Below are 19,333 nucleotides of genomic sequence, written 5' to 3' on the forward strand. Positions count from 1 at the left end.
AAGCTGTCTTTCTAGTCTTGCCTTCTACTTCTACCTCTTAAGCCTCCTATTCTCCAGCCCAAAGGATTCCTTACCTTTCTCCAACACATCCCGTCATAACATTGTGTGCATATCTATGCTCATGCTCTCCTATCCTCCTTAGATATCCTTCTGACTCCTGTTCATCCTTCATGGTTCACTCAAGTTCCACTTCTTCCATGACATTTCACAGATTCCCACTGTTCCCCACCAAAAATTAATCTCGACTTTTCTGAATTCCTATTGCACTTTTAAACTGTACTACACTTACAGCAATAATCAATTTCTACTTTGTTAGAAGTTGGTTATCTGCATTTACTACATCACAAGAACTTTAAAGATGCATATATTTTAGACATCTTTCTAACTACAAACAGTAAAATGACCAGTATAAATTAGGTACATAATAAATTATATCTACTAACTATGATAATTTCATTTAAATTAGAGATCAATTCTTATGTGTAAAACATTTTCAGTATCTCAAAAGTGGCCTAGGCTCTAAATTATCCATTATCAATGGCACACAAGTGCTTCAGAACACACAATTCCCCAAACTGCCCTAAGTATGAGCTTCCAAATACTGAAAAATGGCCTTCCTATTCTAGTCAAGTACTATCAATATAGTGAATAAAACTGAAGCTGACCTATTTTGTCTCCTACGAGAATACAGGAAATTTTCTATTTTAAATACAGCATTTTGTTTCAACATAGGAGACATATTTCAGCAGCTCATGGGTTATAACCAACTCAGGTTTCATATGATTCAAGTAAGAGAAGTAACAAATTACTCAACGATAACAGCTACCATTTGTTGAACACTTACAAGTATATCCGATACTGTTCAAAGCACTTAACATATATTATCTCATTTAGTTTTTATGAAACTCTATGAAACAGGTACTATTATCACTCCCATTTTACATATTGTTTAGAAATTAGGTATAAAAGATAGATCACATATCTTTTAATGGTGCAACCAAACAAATGGATAGATGATGCACTTGTAATTCAGCAATTATATAGAGGTCCTGGCCTAGAAGGCCAAAGATATAGACCTGTTTCAGTTAACCAGATACAACCTCATTGATCCTCAATCTTCCCATTGGTCCTTACCTATCAAAGAGCAGTTATAAGAATCAAACAAAATAATGGATGTGAAAACAAGCAAAAAGAGCAGTGGCCTTGAAGTCAAGGGACCTGGAATCCAGCCTCTGCTCCAACCTTTACTACATGAGACCTTGTGTAAATAAAACCTACTGCTTCTTTGAGCCACATCCACTCTTTAGACAAGCACAGAGTACCTACTTATGTACCAGATATTCGGCTAGGGTTAGGGATACAGAGTGAACATGACAGACAGGTTCTCCTTCGTCACAGAACTCATAGCCTAGAGGAGGTTACAGATGAATAAAAAGGCAGTTATAATAGAGTGGGCTAAGTGTTCAGAGAGGGGAGTATACAGGAAAGGCATCTAATATAGACTTCAGAGTCAAGGGATATTTCCCAAAATAAAATGACTTCCAAGCTAAGATTAAAAGGATAAGAAGGAATTAATCAGGAAAGGAAATAAAGAGCTTCAGGCAAAGGAACAAGGTTCAAAGACCTGGGCATCGGGCAAGTGTTAACAGGAGATTCTAGACGAGTAAAGAGGATTTTTATAAAACATATTGAGAGATCTTTCTGTATAACTTCTTACAAGTGCATGTACATCTAAAATTATCTCAATACAGACTTTAATCAAAGAAAGCACATATGAGAGTACCTTATAAAATGAGATGAACTTCAGCTGTTTCTGTTACTATTAATACTAATAATTAACTGTGTTAGGTATACTACTATAGAGAGCAAAGTTAGAGGTGTTGTTATAATGGAAACAGAACTAATAAGGACAGCTAGTGACCGTATTTCCATAGCTGGCCAAAATTTGGAGATGCATGATTCAGTACCTTTCACATCTGGTCGATATTGTAGTCCATCATCTTTCTTTCCCAACAAACTAGTGTCATCTGTATCTGTAAGAGAAGACGGTTTTCAAATTAAAATATATACAATGGTTAAGTCATATCATGATACTCCCAATAATTCCAAATTATTCCAAGTTCTTCTTAACCTCTGCCCCCTTATCCTGCTCATGTTGTCTACCATTCTCTAAATCAATTATGTCATTTCTGTCTTAGGCCTCTAGGCATCCTAGGTATAAGTGCTCTTTGCATGATGAATAGCCAATTTCATCTATACTTCAGCTCCAATGTCGCCTCCTTTAAAAACTCTTTCCTATGCAAACTAAAACAACACCTACTCTGAGAAGAAAGGGTTAACCCTTTCTTTCTCTAAAAGACAACTGCCTCAAGATTTACCTTCTCCTACCACTGTTACCCTGGAAATATCAGATTAAGATAAATGGGGAATCTCCGCTGTGTTATGAAACACTTACTATAAAAAATGACCCCTGATTTGAGAACTGCACCTGGACTGGGAAGACTATAAGTGAGCCATAACCACGTGTTTAGAAGCACAAGCTTCCCAGTACTAGTGGAGGAGGCAAACAAAAGACATAGTTAGGTTTGTGAATGAAAAATTACAGAGGGGACTAAGACAAAACTTAAGGCCCAATCACTCTAAAGGATGCATTTCAATTAAACTCTCAAACTTGACTGATATGGTTTGGTTCTGTGTCCCTGCCCAAATGCCGTGTCTAATTGTAATCCCCAACGTTGGAAAAGGGGCCTTGTGGAAGGTGACTGGATCATGGGGGGCAGATTTCCCTCTCGCTGTTCTCATAATAGTGAGTGAGTTCTCACAAGACCTAGTTGTTTACAAAAGTGCATGACACCTCCCTTTGTTCTCTCTTCCTCCTTTTCCGGCCATGTTAAGATGTGCCTGCTTCCTCTTTGCCATCCACCATGATTGTGTTTCCTGAGGCCCTCAGCCATGCTTCCTGTATAGCCTGTGGAACTGTAAGCCAATTATACCTCTTTTCTTTATAAATTACCCAGTCTCAGGTAATTCTTTCTAGCAACGTGAGGATGAACTAATACACTGACCAGGTGCTCTGAACTTGAAATTCCAAAGAGTAGAGTATCATTCAAATATGCATCTTTTCCTCAGAGAACATAGTCCTTCTCTAAGCTAGTCTTCCCACTCAAGCTCTAAATGCCACCCCACTGGGGTGGGGGGACCATACTTCTTCAAGACCAAGGCTAAGTGGGACATCTACCCAGAAGGGTCCCTGTCAGTAAATGGTGTCCTCTATCATGCCCACACTCAACTCCTACCTAAAAATTGTCTGATGAGCTTCCTGGGTATTCTTTGGTAGTTTAGACCAGAGGTACTGCAATCAATTGTGTAGTGTGTCACAAATAATTTGTTACCAATATAATGTACCAAATTTTGGCTTACAACCTTTTCCCTTTAGCTCAGATAAAAACATAATATCCCTTTAATAAGTCTAAAAAGGGAGGAAGAAGGGAACCAGTAAGCAAGAAAGATGTACAATCCTAGTCCATGAGAGTGTGCCTGGCCCACATATGTGACTGAGGAAATAATCCATCTTCCCAACTCATCTGAATATTACTGGGGAAAGAAAATTGGGAACTCTGACTTTAGAGACTGAATATTTCTAGTAGGGGTGGAAAACAAAAACTCTTTCTTATATGGTATCATGGTTTCTAAGCTATAACAAAAAGCAAGAAGGGTGAAAAGAATTTTAAGCTAAAGGCAATAATTTTTCCTTACATTCTCTAACTTCACACCAAAATCTGTATCATACACAATATGTACAGGGAAAATGATACAGATAATGGAAAAACAAAGTAAACTATTATGCTCTATAAAAAGAGGTTTAACAAATATATGGCAATAACATAGTTTTACTGAAATTAAGTTATCTAACTCTTAAATAGCTATAATCATTCCAAATTTGAGATGATATTAGAACTATAAATAATAATTATAATTCCATGTTAGGATCAGCTAGCAACCAAGAACTAACTAAATAAAAAACCAAGAAGCATGGTTTATGTCTTGAGAAGATGAAAATAATGAAAAAAAAACTAAATTAGTAATAAAAAATCTGAAATATAAAGTAATAAAAAAATAAAGCTTCGAGGATTTCTCATTTTACAAATTTGAAACACTACCAAATGTACAAATAAGATTACATTTATACAATAATAAAGATGGGTCTCTGAATAAATAAAATGGATTTTACCTGTGCAATGACCAAGATGCCTTATATCAATTTGTTCTTGCTTTATACAAGATGCTTCTCGAACAAAACAGGGATTGTTATAGGAACTCCCATCAGAAGCACACACAGGATTAAAACTGTATCCACTGCAATCTATATTACATACACACCTGTTGGAAAAGACAAAAATTACCTATATTTTACAACAAAAATATTTCACAATGCTGCAACAGCAAAAAAGACCAATTATTTCTTCTGCTTTCTGTAACAGAAGTCAATATATTGTTTTAAGTCACTGATGAAAGCTTAAGCAAAGTAAATACCTAAAAAAATTTTAGGTGAGGATTTAGAGATAATTTCATCAAGATATTATGAATCCAGTGGTTTCTCTGGAATTTTCATATCTAGATAAAGTAATCAGGAGATGTCAAATATCAATGACATTAATTAAATAGCAAAATGGCACATTGTAAAGGACACAGAATTATGAGTCAATAGTCACAAATCTAAATTCTACCCCTAGTTATTACCAGATTTGTATCCAAATTCTTCCTCTAAGTCTTAGTTTACTGATCAGTAAAATGGAGGTAATAATAATGGCCAGGCATGATGGCTCATGACTGTAATCCCAACACTTCGGGAGGCCAAGGTAGGAGAATCACTTGAGCCCAGGAGTTTGAGACCAGCCTAGGAAACAAAGCAAGACCCCATCTCTACAAAAAATAAAAAACTTAGCCAGGCACAGTGGTGTGTACCTGTGGTCTCCACTACTTGGAAGGCTGAGGCAGGAGGATCACTTAAGCCCAGGAGGTTGAGGCCGCAGTGAGCCATAATTGCACCACTGTACTCCAGCCTGGGGGACAGAGTGAGACCCTGTCTTAAATAAATAAATAACCTACCTTGCCAAATAACTGGGAAGGTTAAAAAATATAATAGACATGAAATATGTAAAATGGAAACCCTCAAAAGTGTTTTCTAGCTACATGTCTATCTGTGTAACTGAGCATCCACTGAACACTGAGTGTTGTACTACAGAGAAGGCAAAAGAAGTCCAAAGCAAGATTACTCCCCTCAAGAATAGTAAAATCTAGTTAGGAATAGAGAAACAAAAATAAAAATACAGAGACTCTCCTGTTTATAGCAACACAGAGGACTAGGAACCTTTACTAACCTTCCTGATAAAAACAACAAAAAACACTGGACAAACACTTTAAAACATTCTCTTAAATACATTCACAAGTTGGTAAGAAAGTCAGGAATATTTAGGACAGAAGTTATAAGTACACAGGCACAGAGAAAGGTCAATTGAGCTCTCTAAAGCTGATTTTCACTTTGAAGGCATTTGCCAAACTGGGTAAATTCAATTACCAATTTTTTGGCTTTGCAGGCCTGATGTGGTTTGGCTGTGTCCTTACCCAAATCTCATCTTGAATAGTAACTCCCACAATTCCCGTGTGTCGTGGGAGGAACCTGGCGGGGGGGGGGGGATTGAATTATGGGGGAAGGTCTTTCCTGTGCTGTTCTCATGATAGTGAATGAGTGTCATGAGATCTGATGGTTTTTAAAATGGGAGTTTCTCTGCACAAGCACTCTTTTTGCCTGCTGCCATCCACGTAAGATGTGACTTGCTCCTCCTTGCCTTCCACCATGATTGTGAGGCCTCCCCAGCCACGTGGGTCTGGGGAACTGTGAGTCCAGTTAAACCTCTTTCTTTTGCCCAGTCTCGGGTATATCTTTATCAGCAGCGTGAAAACAGATTAATACAATAAACTGGTACCAGTAGAGTGGGGTGCTGCCGAAAAGATACTTGAAAATGTGGAAATGACTTTGGAACTGGGTAATAGGCACGAGTTGGAACAGTTTGGAGGGCTCAGAAGACAGGAAAATGTGGGAAAGTTTGGAACTTCCTAGAGATTGGTTGAATGGCTTTGACCAAAATGCTGATAGTGGCACAAACAATAAAGTCCAGGCTGAGGTGATCACAGATGGAAATGAGGAACCTGTTGGGAACTGGAGCAAAGTGACTCTTGTTATGTTTTAGCAAAGAGATTGGTGGCATTTTTCCCCTGCCCTAGAGATCTGTAGAACTTTGAACTTGAGAGAGATGATTTAGGGTACCCAGTGAAAGAAATATCTAAGCAGCAAAGCATTCAAGAGGTGACTTGGGTGCTATTAAAGGCATTCAGTTTTATAAGGGAAGCAAAGCACAAAAGTTCGGAAAATTTGTAGCCTGACAATGTGATAGAAAAGAAAATCCCATTTTTCGAGAAGAAATTCAAGCTAGCTGCAGAAATTTGCATAAGTTACAAGCAGTCGAATGTTAATCCCCAAAACAATGGGGAAAATGTCTCCAGGGCATGTCAGAGGTCTTCATGGCAGCCCCTCCCATTGTAGGAGGAAAACATGGTTTCCTGGGTAGGGCCCAGGATCCCCATGCTCTGTGCAGCCTAGGGACTTGGTGCCCTGCATCTCAGCTGCTCCAGCCATGGCTGAAAGGGACCAATGTAGAGCTTGGGCTGTGGCTTCAGAGGGTACAAGCCCCAAGCCTTGGCAGCTTCCACATGATGTTAAGCCTGCAGGTACAGAGAAGTCAAGAAATGGGGTTTGGGAACCTCCACCTAGATTTCAGAGGATGTATGGAAATGCCTGGATGCCCAGGCAGAAGTTTGCTGCAGGGGTGGGGCCCTCATGGAGAACCTCTGCAAGGGCAGCGTGGAAGGGAAATGTGGGGTCAGAGCCGCCACACAGAGTCTCTACTGAGGCGTCACCTAGTGGAGCTGTGAGGAGAGGGCCACCTCCAGACCCCAGAATGACAGATCTACTGACAGCTCGCACTGTGCATCTGGAAAAGCCACAGACACTCAATGCCAGCCCATGAAAGCAGCCAAGACGGAGGCTGTACCCTGCAGAGCCACCTGTACCCTGCAGAGCCACAAAGGTGGAGCTGCCCAAGACCATGGGAACCCACCTTTTGCATCGGCATGACCCAGATACAAGATGTGGAGTCAAAGGAGATCATTTTAGAACTTTAAGATTTGACTGCCCTGCATGGGGCCTATAGCCCCTTTGTTTTGGCCAATTTCTGCCACTTGGAATGGCTGTACTTACCCAATGCCTGTACTCCCTTTGTATCTAGGAAGTAACTAACTTGCTTTTGATTTTACAGGTTTATAGGCAGAAAGGACTTGCCTTGTCTCAGATGAGATGTTGGACTGTGGACTTTTGAGTTAATGCTGAAATGAGTTAAGACTTTGGGTGACTGGTGAGAAGGCATGATTGGTTTTGAAATGTGAGGACATGAGATTTGGGAGGGGCAAGCAGGGGAATGATATGGTTTGGCTGTGTCCCCACCCAAATCTCATCTTAAACTGTAACTCCCACAATTCCCACGTGTCGTGGGAGGAACCCGGTAGGAGGTGACTGAATTATGGGGGTGGGTCTTTCCTGTGCTGCTCTCATGATAGTGAATGAGTCTCACAAGATCTGATGGTTTTAAAAATAGGAGTTCCTCTGTACAAGCTCTCTCTTTGCCTGCCGCCATCCATGTAAGATGTGACTTGGTCCTCTTTGCCTTCTGCCATGATTGTGAGGCCTCCCCAGCCACATGGAACTGTGAATCCAATTAAACCCTTTCTTTTGCAAATTGCCCAGTGTCTAGTATGTCTTTATCAGCAGTGTGAAAACAGACTAACACAAGGCCTCTGGGAACAGGAGACAAATAACACTGATCCACCTAAGGTGGCCTCTGGGAACATGAGACAAAGAACACTGACCCACCTAAGGTAGGGAGTCTGGAGACCCTAAAAAAGTTATATATATATATATCTCAGCATGAAGGTAAACTGGAAATGAGCTGTCATATTCCAAAGGGACTATTTAAAAAATTAAAAAGGTTGCACTGACCCATAACTTTGAAAAACAAAAAGAAAACCAGCTCCCCTGAGAATTCAAAGCCACAAGCCAGCCCTCACACAGGGCTGTAATTAAGTTTTAATTACAACTTAAAATACTACTTGGTTGTTTTGAAAAATCTCAAACCCAGAATTAATTTTAAGGGGTCAAGGACTAGAAGAGGCTCTAGGCCAAGCTTGTCCAACCCACAGCCCAGGATGGCTTTGAATGTAGCCCAACACAAATTAATAAACTTTCTTAAAACATTATGAGATGTGTGTGTGTGTGTGTGTGTGTTTACTTCATCAGCTATGTTAGTGTTAGTTTATTTTATGTGCAGCCCAAGACAATTATTCTTCTTCCAATGTAGCCCAGGGAAGTCAAATGATTGGACACACCCCTGCTGTAGGCAAATGACAGAAGCAGATGCAATCTTCTCTGGAGAAACTCAATTTCATCCTAGACCTAAATGATTTTCCACAGATACAATTCTGAGAAAAATATGCAGCTCAGCCCACAGAGACACATTCAGTCACATACCCACAACAAAGAAATAAAACACCATGAGGAGAACAAATCGATTTTTAAAAGAACCAAACAGAACTTCCAGAAATAAACAATATATTACTAGATATAAGAAATGCAATGGGCAGATTTAACAGCTGATTAGAGAAGCTAAAGGAGAATTAGTGAATTAGAAGACAGGTCAGAGGAAATTAACCAGACCACAGCAGAGAGTCTAAGACATGGTGCATATTTAAAAAAGAGACATGGGCTGGGCGCGGTGGCTCACCCTTATAATCCCAGCACTTTGGGAGGCCAAGGTGGGCGAATCACCTGAGGTCAGGAGTTCGTGACCAGCCTGACCAACATGGAGACACCCTGTCTCTACTAAAAATACAAAATTAGCCAGGCATGGTGGCACATGCCTGTAATCCCAGCTACTCGGGAGGCTGAGGCAGGAGAATCGCTTGAAGCCAGGAGGCGGAGGTTGCGCTGAGCCAAGATCACACCACTGCACTCCAGCCTAGGCAACAAGAGTGAAATGCTGTCTCAAAAAAAAAAAAAAAAAAAAGAGAGAGAGAGAGAAATGGAAGAGTCAGAAGATCTAACAAAAATCTCATTAGCATTCCAGGAGTTAAGAAAATGAGGCAGGAAAATATTCTCAGCAACTTCTCTTCAAACTTTCTAAAACTAAAAAAGATACTCATCTAAATATCCAAGAAGCCCAATGAATCCCAAACAGGATTACTAAAAATGGATCCACATACTGAAATATCATAGTGGAATTTTATAATGAGAAAAAGAATATTTTAAAAGCAGCCAGAAAGAAGAGAAAGATTACCTTCAGCGAAGTAAGAATAAGAGGGAAACTGACTTTTCAAAAGCAATACTGAAGCCAAATTGTTTATAGCTAAAAGTGAAATAGTACCTGCTATGTGCTAAGGTAGAACATAATTCTATTTAAGACAAATCTTTTGAGAATAAGGGTAAAATAAAAGTAACTTGGAAGGAGTAAAAAGTTACAAAATTTGTCACCTGCTGACTGTCAGTAAAGGAAATTCTAAAGGCAATAGAAAAATGATCCTTTAAGGAAAGTCTGAGATGCAAATACGAATGAAGAACAAAGATCTAAATACATGGGTAATATAAGAACAACAGTGCTCTGTGTGGTTAAATTTTTTTAAGCTGGAAATTAAAATACATGATGATAACAATAGCACACAAGTTTGGAGGAATTGAAATTCAAGTGTTTAAGGAGAACAGTGACATTAAGGAAATTTAGATTGTGATAAGCTGAATATGCATGTTAAAATTGCTGAGGTTACCATTACAAGAAGGAAAATCCATAACTTCAAAACTACTAGAGAAAAAAAAATCCAAAAAAGGCAAGAAAGGAAAAAGAAAAAGGAAAAGCAAGACAAAAGTATAAAATAAGAAAAAAAAATCAGTATTCACAATATATTTAAGTTGACCACATTTTCCAATTAAATAACAAAGGTAGTTGGCTGGATAAAAATACAAAAGCCAGCTATATGTTGCTTGTAAGATACATGTTAAAATGATGACACCAAAAGTTCAAAATAATAGGAGAGTGAAAGAGATACATCACCCTGGGTATAGAAGAAACCTCATATGGTTATATTTAATAACAGATATAAAAGATTTTAGGTCAAAAAGGATTATAGGAATTAAAGAAAATCCCTTCATAATAATAAAAATATTTTATTCAGCAGGATAATATAATTCTAAACATTTTAAGATAGTCTCAAAACCTATAAAGTGAAAACTGATATAACCACAATAAGAAATTGCCAAATCCGGCCAGGCGTGGTGGCTCACACCTGTAATCAATCTCAGCACTCTGGGAGGCTGAGGCAGGCAGATCACGAGGTGAGGAGTTTGAGACCCACCTGGCCAACGTAGTGAAACCCATCTCTACTAAAAACACAAAAAATTAGTTGGGTGTAGTGGCAGGCACCTGTAATCCCAGCTACTTGGGAAGCTGAGGCAGGAGAATCACTCGAACTTGGGAGGCAGAAGTTGTGGTGAGCCAAGATAGCGCCACTGCACTCCAGCCTGGGCAACAGTGTAAGACTCCATCTCAAAAAAAAAAAAAGAAAGAAAGAAAAAAAAAAAAACGAAATTGCCAAATCCACCATGATAGGGTTTAACACACCTCTCTCAGCAACTCATATACCAAGCAGAAAAAATATCAGCAAAACTGAAATCTTAACAGGTAAGGTGACTTGATGCTGGGATTTGCTTTAAATACTTCCCAAAAAAAGGTAAGGATGGAAGAAAAGATGTAACAGAATTAGACTTTTGAAGATGAATAAATGGGTAGGGGTTCATCATTTTTCTCCTTTTCTGTTTGATGATTTCCTTAATTCATAATGAATTGAAGACCTAAATGTGAAAGTCAAAAACTATAAAGATTTAGGAGATCAAATATAAGACTGAGGAATTTGAAATAAACAATGCCCCATAAAGAGAATAAGAAGACAAGTTACAAACAAAAAGATAAACATAGCCCACATAATCAACAAATAAGTAGTATCCAGAATACATAAATACAAATCAATTTTTTAAATAATATATGTGATCAATGGGAAAGGGGAGCAAAAAAATAAATAGAAATAAAAGAGGAAACATATAAGAACAACATATGTGAAAAGATATTCAACCTCATTAAGAATCAGAAAACTTAAAATTAAAATCACAATGAGATACCATCCACACTCACTAAATTGGCAAAAGTCGAAAACAAGGACAAAACCCAAGTACTGGCAAGGATGAGGAGCTAAGGGAATTCTCATCCTCTGCTGGTAGTGAGAGGTGACAACGTGCTAGCAGCCCTTGCTCGCTCTCAGCACCTCCTTGGCCTCGACATCCGCTCTGGCCCTGCTTGAGGAGCCCTTCAGTCTGCCACTGCACTGTGGGGGCCCCTCTCTGGGGCTGGCCAAGGCCGGAGCCGGCTCCCTCTGCTAGCGGGGAGGTGGGCAGGGGGAGGGGGAGGCACGGGTGGGCACTTGGCAAGGCCGGCTGGTGCCTGCTGGGCTTCATCAGGGAACAAGCTCCCTCTGGGCTGCTGGAGTGCCCAGGCTAGGTGCCGCAAGGTCCCGAGGCAAGTGCCATTGAGAGGTGAAGCCGGCTGGGCTTCTAGGTCAGGTGGGGACTTGGAGAACTTTTCTGTCTAGCTAAAGGATTGTAAACGCACCAATCAACACTCTATGTCTAGCTAGAGGTTTGTAAACGCACCAATCAGTGCTCTGTGTCTAGCTAATCTGGTGGGGACTTGGAGAACTTTTGTGTCTAGCTAAAGATCGGGTGGGGACTTGGAGAACTTTTATGTCCAGCTAAAGGATTGTAAATGTGCCAATCAGTGCTCTGTGTCTAGCTAATGGGGTAGGGGACTTGGAGAACTTTTCTGTCTAGCTAAAGGTTTGTAAACGCACCCAATCAGCACTCTGTGTCTAGCTAGAGGTTTGTAAATGCACCAATCAGCACTCTGTCTAGCTAAAGGTTTGTAAACACACCCATCAGCGCTCTGTGTGTAGCTAATTGGGTAGGGGACTTGGAGAACTTTTGTGTCTAGCTAAAGGTTTGTAAATGCAGCAATCAGCACTCTGTCAAAACGGACCAATCAGTGCTATGTAAAATGGACCAATCAGCCCCCTGTAAAACGGACCAATCAGCTCTCTGTAAAATGGACCAATCTGCAGGATGTGGGTGGGGTCAGATAAGGGAATAAATGCAGGCTGCCCAAGCCAGCAGTGGCAACCCGCTCAGGTACCCTTCCACGCTGCGGAAGCTTTGTTCTTTCGCTCTTCCCAATAAATCTTGCTGCTGCTCACTCTTTGGGTCTGCGCCACCTTTATGAGCTGTAACACTCACCGTGAAGGTCTGCAGCTTCACTCCTGAAGCCAGCAAGACCACAAACCCACCAGAAGGAACGAACAACTCCAGACGCGCTGCCTTTAAGAGCTGTAACACTCATCGCAAAGGTCTGCAGTTTCACTCCTGAAGACAGCAAGACTACGAACCCACCAGAAGGAAGAAACTCCAGACACAGCTGAACATCTGAAGGAACAAACTCCGGACATACCATCTTTAAGAACCGTAACACTCATCGCGAGGGTCCGCAGCTTCATTCTTGAAGTTGGCGAGACCAAAAACCCACCAATTCCGGACACAGTAGGAAAGCTTACTGGGACAGCAACTTTGGGAAACAGGCATTCTGACGAAAAACTAGACTTGCACACGCCCAACAACTTCACAACAAGGCAAGGCCCTTGAAAATCTCCTACACACAGGCCAGGCTCAAAGGTTCATGCCTGTAATCCCAGCACTTTGGGAGGATGAGGCAGGCAGATCACTTGAGATCAGAAGTTCAAGACCAGCCTGGCCAACATGGCGAAACCCTGTCTCTACTAAAATACAAAAATTAGCCGGGCATGGTGGTAGGCACCTGTAATCCCAGTTACTCAGGAGGCTGTGAAGCATGAAAATCACCTAAACCTGAGAGGTGGAGGTTGCGATGAGCTGAGATTGAGCCAGTGCACTCCAGCCTGGGCGACAGAGCAAAACTCTGTCTAAAAAAAAAAAAAAAAAAAAAAAAAGAATATCTCCTACTCGTGTATACCAGAAAATGTGAAAGAATATTCACAGCAGTATTATTCATGAAAACAAAAGACTGGAATAATCCAAACGTCGAAAGTAAAATGGACTGTAAAAGAATGTGGTACAGGCAAACAATCAAATTCAACAAGCAGTAAAACTGAATTAACTACAGCTATGTGCATCAACATAAATGAATCTCAAAAACATAATGCTGTGCACGAGAAAATCAAGAAGAATGCATATAGCATGATTCCATTTATACAAAATACAAAAGCAATCAAAAGCCAGATTATAGATCATTAAGGGACCTATCATATGTGATAAACTATAAAGAAAGGAAGGGAATAATTTCTGCAAAATGCAGTATAGCATGTGGGTGAGAGAAAGATGCAATTAGAGAGAGACATGGGAGGCCCTGAAGTACAGTCTGCCTTCCATATCCTCAGGGCCGACTGCAGGGCTTTGAGCATCCTGAGATTTTGGTATTTGAGGGGAGTATCAGAACGAATTCCCCCCAAATACTGACAGACGACTGTACTGCTAAAATTCTGTTTCTGGCCGGGCGCAGAGGCTCACGCCTGTAATCCCAACACTTTGGGAGGCCGAGGCGGGTGGATCACAAGGTCAAGAGATGGAGACCATACTGGCCAACATGGTGAAACCCCATCTCTACTAAAACTACAAAAACAAAATTAGCCGGGCGTGGTGGCAGGCACCTGTAGTCCCAGCTACTTGGGAGGCTGAGACAGGAGAATCATTTGAAACCAGGAGGCGGAGGTTGCAGTGAACTGATACTGCGCCACTGCACTCCAGCCTGGCAACATGAGAGTCTGTCTCAAAAAAAAAAAAAATTCTGTTTCTTGCCTTGGGAGGTAGATTCACAAAAGCTCATTTCATTTTTGCGCATTCAATCAAATGTGTATATTTTAGTTTTCATACACTTTTGAATATATTTTATAATTTAAAAATTAAGGAAACAGAAAAAAATTTTAGTTCATAAGAATATTCACTAAAGTCAAAAAATATATATTGTACCAAAAATTTAATTTCTGGAAAACAAGAGGTGAAAGAACCAAAGAAAATAAAGTTAGCCAATCACAGAAGGTGAGTTCAGGTAAAAGTTGTGGATAAGGGAGGGGCGCAGACAAATGCAGAGAACAACAATCTACTATGCGTGGGTGAAAACATGTGCACAAACATTTAGTCATAATATCTCTGTATCTAAACAAATATTGAAAGAATGCCATGCTGAAAAGGACTTTAGAAAGCCATCTATTCTGATCTTCCACTCAGTGCAGGGCTCCTCTCAGCAGTATTTGTGACCTTATTGTTACATTGCCCCTGCCAGAGCATCTGTAGCAATAGACAGCTTACTATCTCACCAAGGCAGTACATCTCATGGGTGAGTGGTTATTACCTGGGCTGAGCCCCAAACATGCATCCTAATTAATTTCCACCCATTGACTCTAACTCTGGCCTCTGAATCTACATGTAATAAGCCCAAAATATCATTTAAAGATTCAAAGATAATCATTATATTGAATATAAGTTTTCACCTGAAGTTAATTCAATGATTCATTTGTTATATCATCCTCATCACCCTCCAAATTCAGTATCTCATAATATGAGGCCAAGAACAAAACAAGGACTACAGTACAGAGAAGCTATTACCTTAACTGTTCTGGACACTATGCTTACATAAACACAGGCAGGATTGCATTAACTTTTCTGATAACCACATCAAACTTTAGACACATACTCAACTTCTTAAATATACTCAACTCTGTAGGTATGGCCTGCAAAACATGTCACCACTATTGTCTGAAACCCAGGGTTAGGATTTCACATTTATCTCTATCAAATTTTAGATTATCTATCTCAGCATGCTGAAATCTTTTAGACTCTAATTCTATCATGTAACATCTCTTCAGACTGACATATTCATAATGTTGACATCATCAATAAATGCACTGACTAGAACAAAATAAACATAGCCATGTGTCATATTCTAAGAAACCTACCTTAATGTTTCTAGAAAAATGAATCCATTACTGAACACCTTTTAAGGAAAGTTGTTAACCAGCTAGAATTGCAACTATCATCTGACCTGACTTCCTATGTCATGTATACCAAGCCAGATTGATGATTATCTTGCTTAGATTCATATACATTACAGTTAAGGTTCAGCCCTGGTACCACAATCTTATCACACTACCAAAAAAGAAAAAGAGGTTAGATTTAGCATGCTCTTACTAACAATCTCAGCATGTGCTCAGAAATAAAGTTAATAATCAACAGAAGACTTAAAAGAAATGTAATCCTAAAAGGTCAGAGGCTCAAAGATCATGGCTTGCCCATTACCAAAATTAGTGACAATGCTTTTTATATTAAACAAATGTACAAAAACTTTTCCCATTACTTAAACAAAACTTGAGGTATTAAATTAATTGTGAACCTCCCTGCTCAATTTTCCAAGGAAAGGCCATATTTCTCTTCTTTTTTTTTTTGTTCCCAGTTCCTCTTCCTCAAGGCTCAGCATAAAGGAGAAAAAATCATGCAATAACCACTTTCATTTAAAAAATTTTTTGAGCCCTACAATATGAGGCAAGGTCTGCATAAAAACTTCCAAGATATTATCCCTAGAAATGGGCTTTCAAAGATTTAACCTATTTTTTTCTACTAAAGAACAGTATTTCAGATTCTCTCAATAGGGTCTTGATATACACATACCATTAGTTTTACTTTTGAAATAAATGACACGCTTCTAGCACTAATAAACATAGCCTGATCTATATACACACTGCTACATTTGAGAGAGCCCATGCTCGTTTCCACAGAAGATATTGTTTTTTAATATATCAAAATAAAAGAAGGTTGTTAAAATACCCTCCAAATTCCAAATTACTATATTAAATATCAAATCTAAATATATATTTGTCTTTAAAGGCGTAATATAATAAAAACAATATTTGAGAATGATTATTCTCATGGCTACAGGTAAGCTGCAGTGAAATAATGTGAAAAAGAGTAGCAGAATAGAGGGGGTCAAATCAGGCAAAGGAGAAGAGAAAATTAATTTCAAAGAGCAATCTGGTAAAGTTAACAGATTTTCTTCTTTGTGGTTGTTAGTTTAGTTTTGTTTTGTTTTTTGAGATACGGTCTCACTCTGTCGTTCAGGCTGGAGTGCAGTGGCACAATCTCAGCTCACTGCAACCTCCGCCTCCCAGGTCCAAGCCTGCCTCAGCCTCCCAAGTAGCTAAGATTACAGGCACATGCCATCATGCCTGGCTAATTTTTGTATTTTTGGTAGAGGCAGGGTTTGGCCATGTTGGCCAGGCTGGTCTCCAACTCCTGACCCCAAGTGATTCCCCCACCTCGGCCTCCCAAAGTGCTGGGATTACAGGTGTGAGCCACCACATTCAGCCCCGTTAGATTTTCTGGTACATTCCTATTAGTAAAGGAAAATGAGAGAAAGGTAATAAAAGGGATGATCCAAAAAAGGGAAGGGCTTCTTTCCTTTCAATATGCCCCCAAGGAATGGGAAACATTTTTAAATGATATGAATTAAGTAATTAAGGAAAGGGATAAAACAAAGCCTTCACTAAGCATAACAGATGTCTTGATTCATGGAGAACACAGGTGGAAAACACAAAGGTGAAGAAAATGAAGAAGTAATGAAAAATAAAAGGAATTAAGAAACAACAAGGGGGAAAAAAGTACAGCTCAACCTGGAATAAAGGCACTATTTGCTGTCATTTTACCATATATTAAAAATATATATATAGATGGATGGTTTAAAGTAGGGATCAATCCTGGCAATTACAGAAGTGGGTCAGTCCAGACCAATGTCTGTTTTTGCACACCCAGAAGCTAAAAATGGTTTTCACATTTCTAAAAGGTTAGGTATGGTGAAGACCACATGTGGCCTGCTAAGCCTGATATATTTACCATCTAGCCCTTTACAAAAAAATTTTGCCCACCCTGACCTAAAGGATAAAAGTGGGCAAAACTGGGATGGCAGTTAAATAGAAATGGTGGTTAATGGAAGAAAATGACAGCAACATAGCAAAATACCATACCAGTCCAATAAGAAACAAGTAATCACTTGTTTAACAAGTGGCATTGTTTATAGTGGGTATTGCAGCCCAACCAGGAAATGCCTTGATCAAATGTATGAAAAAGACAGTGCTCCTTAGTGGGATGGTACCACTTCATCTAAGACTAACAACAGTGAAAACAATCACTACTGTTTTCAATGGCATACAAAGAAAGAAGATTAAATTACCATTTCAAGTAAAGTCCAGCTCAGTGAAACAATGAGCAAAGGAGGAAAATATTAGACTCCAGAGGCCACGGATACTACTGATTATAGTGATTACAGCTGTTTGCAGACTGCCAAGCGTAGCAGAGGTCAGGATGCCCAAAGCACAGAAGCGTGCACTCAAATGAATAGAAATCACTCTTTAATAAATATGCTGAATTTGAAACATTTAACTACATTTACTCTGCACCTACTGTGTGGGTATAGTCACATTTGCCTCATCTAACCCTGACAATTCTAAATTATCAATACAGAAACTGAATATGAAGGAAATCTAAAAGCCCCCGATCAAAAAACCAGTGAGGGGCTGAGACCAGTGTTTTCTCTATTCATTACAGCTGTTATACCAAATAAATATCTGAGCATGGAAAGTACCACATGAAAAGGCATTTTTCATGTTTATCATAAAATTTTTCATGAAACTCTACCACATCCACTTCTAACACTCCCACTTTTCTTTCTAACACACTAGGGACACTCCTGCCTCAGGCTTTCCCTCTTCCTGAAACACTTCCCCACACAGCCTCCTGGTTCCATCCCTCACCTCAAAGTTTTTTCTCAAAAGAATAGATAAAGGCCGGGAGTGGTGGCTCACGCCTGTAATCCCAGCACTTTAGGAGGTCGAGGTGGGTGGATCATGAGGTCAGGAGATCAAGACCATCCTGGCCAACATGGTGAAACCTCATCTCTACTAAAAATACAAACATTAGCTGGGCATGGTGGTGCACGCCTGTAATCCCAGCTACTCGGGAGGCTGAGGCAGGAGAATCGCTTCAACCCAGGAGGCGGAGGTTGCAGTGAAACAAGATCGCACCACTGCACTCCAGCCTGGCGACTGAGCGAGACTCTGTCTCAAAAAATAAATAAATAAAATAAAAAGATAAAAAATAAAACTAAGCATCCATTTAAAAAGTTAGAAAATGAACAACAGAAAAAAAAGCCAATAAAAACAAAAAGAAGGAAAATATATAACAACAGAAATTTAAAAGTTACAACAGAGGTTAGTAAAACCAAAAGTTGGTTCTTTGAAAAGACTTTCAAATTGATAACGCAAGCTTTTCTGCAGGCTTTTTCCTGAGAGAGAAAAAGATAAAAAGCAGTATCAGTAATGAAACAGACTAAAACTTCAACAGGGATTATGATTTAAAAGATAATAAAAGGTTATTGTAAACAACATTATGCCAGCAAGTTTGAAACTCTAGGTGAAATGAGCAACTTTTTAAAAATTCTATCAAGTTCTAACAAAAAAGGAAATAGAACCTTAAGGGTACACTAATCATTAAAGAAACTAAATCAGTTGTTCTTAAAAAGTCCCTTAAAGATAGCATCGGATCCAGGCATTTTTTTTATTATTATTATACTTTAAGTTCTAGGGTACATGTGCACATTGTGCAGGTTAGTTGCATATGTATACATGTGCCATGCTGGTGCGCTGCACCCACTAAATCGTCATCTAGCATTAGGTATATCTCCTAATGCTATCCCTCCCCCCTCCCCCCACCCCACAACAGTCCCCAGAGTGTGATATTCCCCTTCCTGTGTCCATGTGATCTCATTGTTCAATTCCCACCTATGAGTGAGAATATGCAGTGTTTTGTTTTTTGTTCTTGCAATAGTTTACTGACAATGATGATTTCCAATTTCATCCATGTCCCTACAAAGGACATGAACTCATCATTTTTTATGGCTGCATAGTATTCCATGGTATATATATGCCACATTTTCTTAATCCAGTCTATCACTGTTGGACATTTGGGTTGGTTCCAAGTCTTTGCTATTGTGAATAA

At 39.5% G+C, this 19,333-nt stretch overlaps 1 protein-coding gene across 1 annotated transcript in view; it reads right to left on the minus strand.

Moving 5' to 3' along the window:
- Positions 1-19,333, minus strand: part of TMEFF1 (transmembrane protein with EGF like and two follistatin like domains 1) — a 106,554-nt gene that overhangs the window by 27,599 nt on the left and 59,622 nt on the right. Inside the window, exons 6-7 of the mRNA XM_024930007.5 lie at positions 4,232-4,380; positions 1,968-2,033 (exon numbers count right to left, since the gene is read on the minus strand). Coding sequence (XP_024785775.2) covers positions 1,968-2,033; positions 4,232-4,380 — 215 coding nt within the window. The remainder of the gene's footprint in view (positions 1-1,967; positions 2,034-4,231; positions 4,381-19,333) is intronic.

This window comes from Pan paniscus, chromosome 11, assembly GCF_029289425.2.
Source record: "Pan paniscus chromosome 11, NHGRI_mPanPan1-v2.0_pri, whole genome shotgun sequence".
Lineage (NCBI taxonomy): Eukaryota > Metazoa > Chordata > Mammalia > Primates > Hominidae > Pan > Pan paniscus.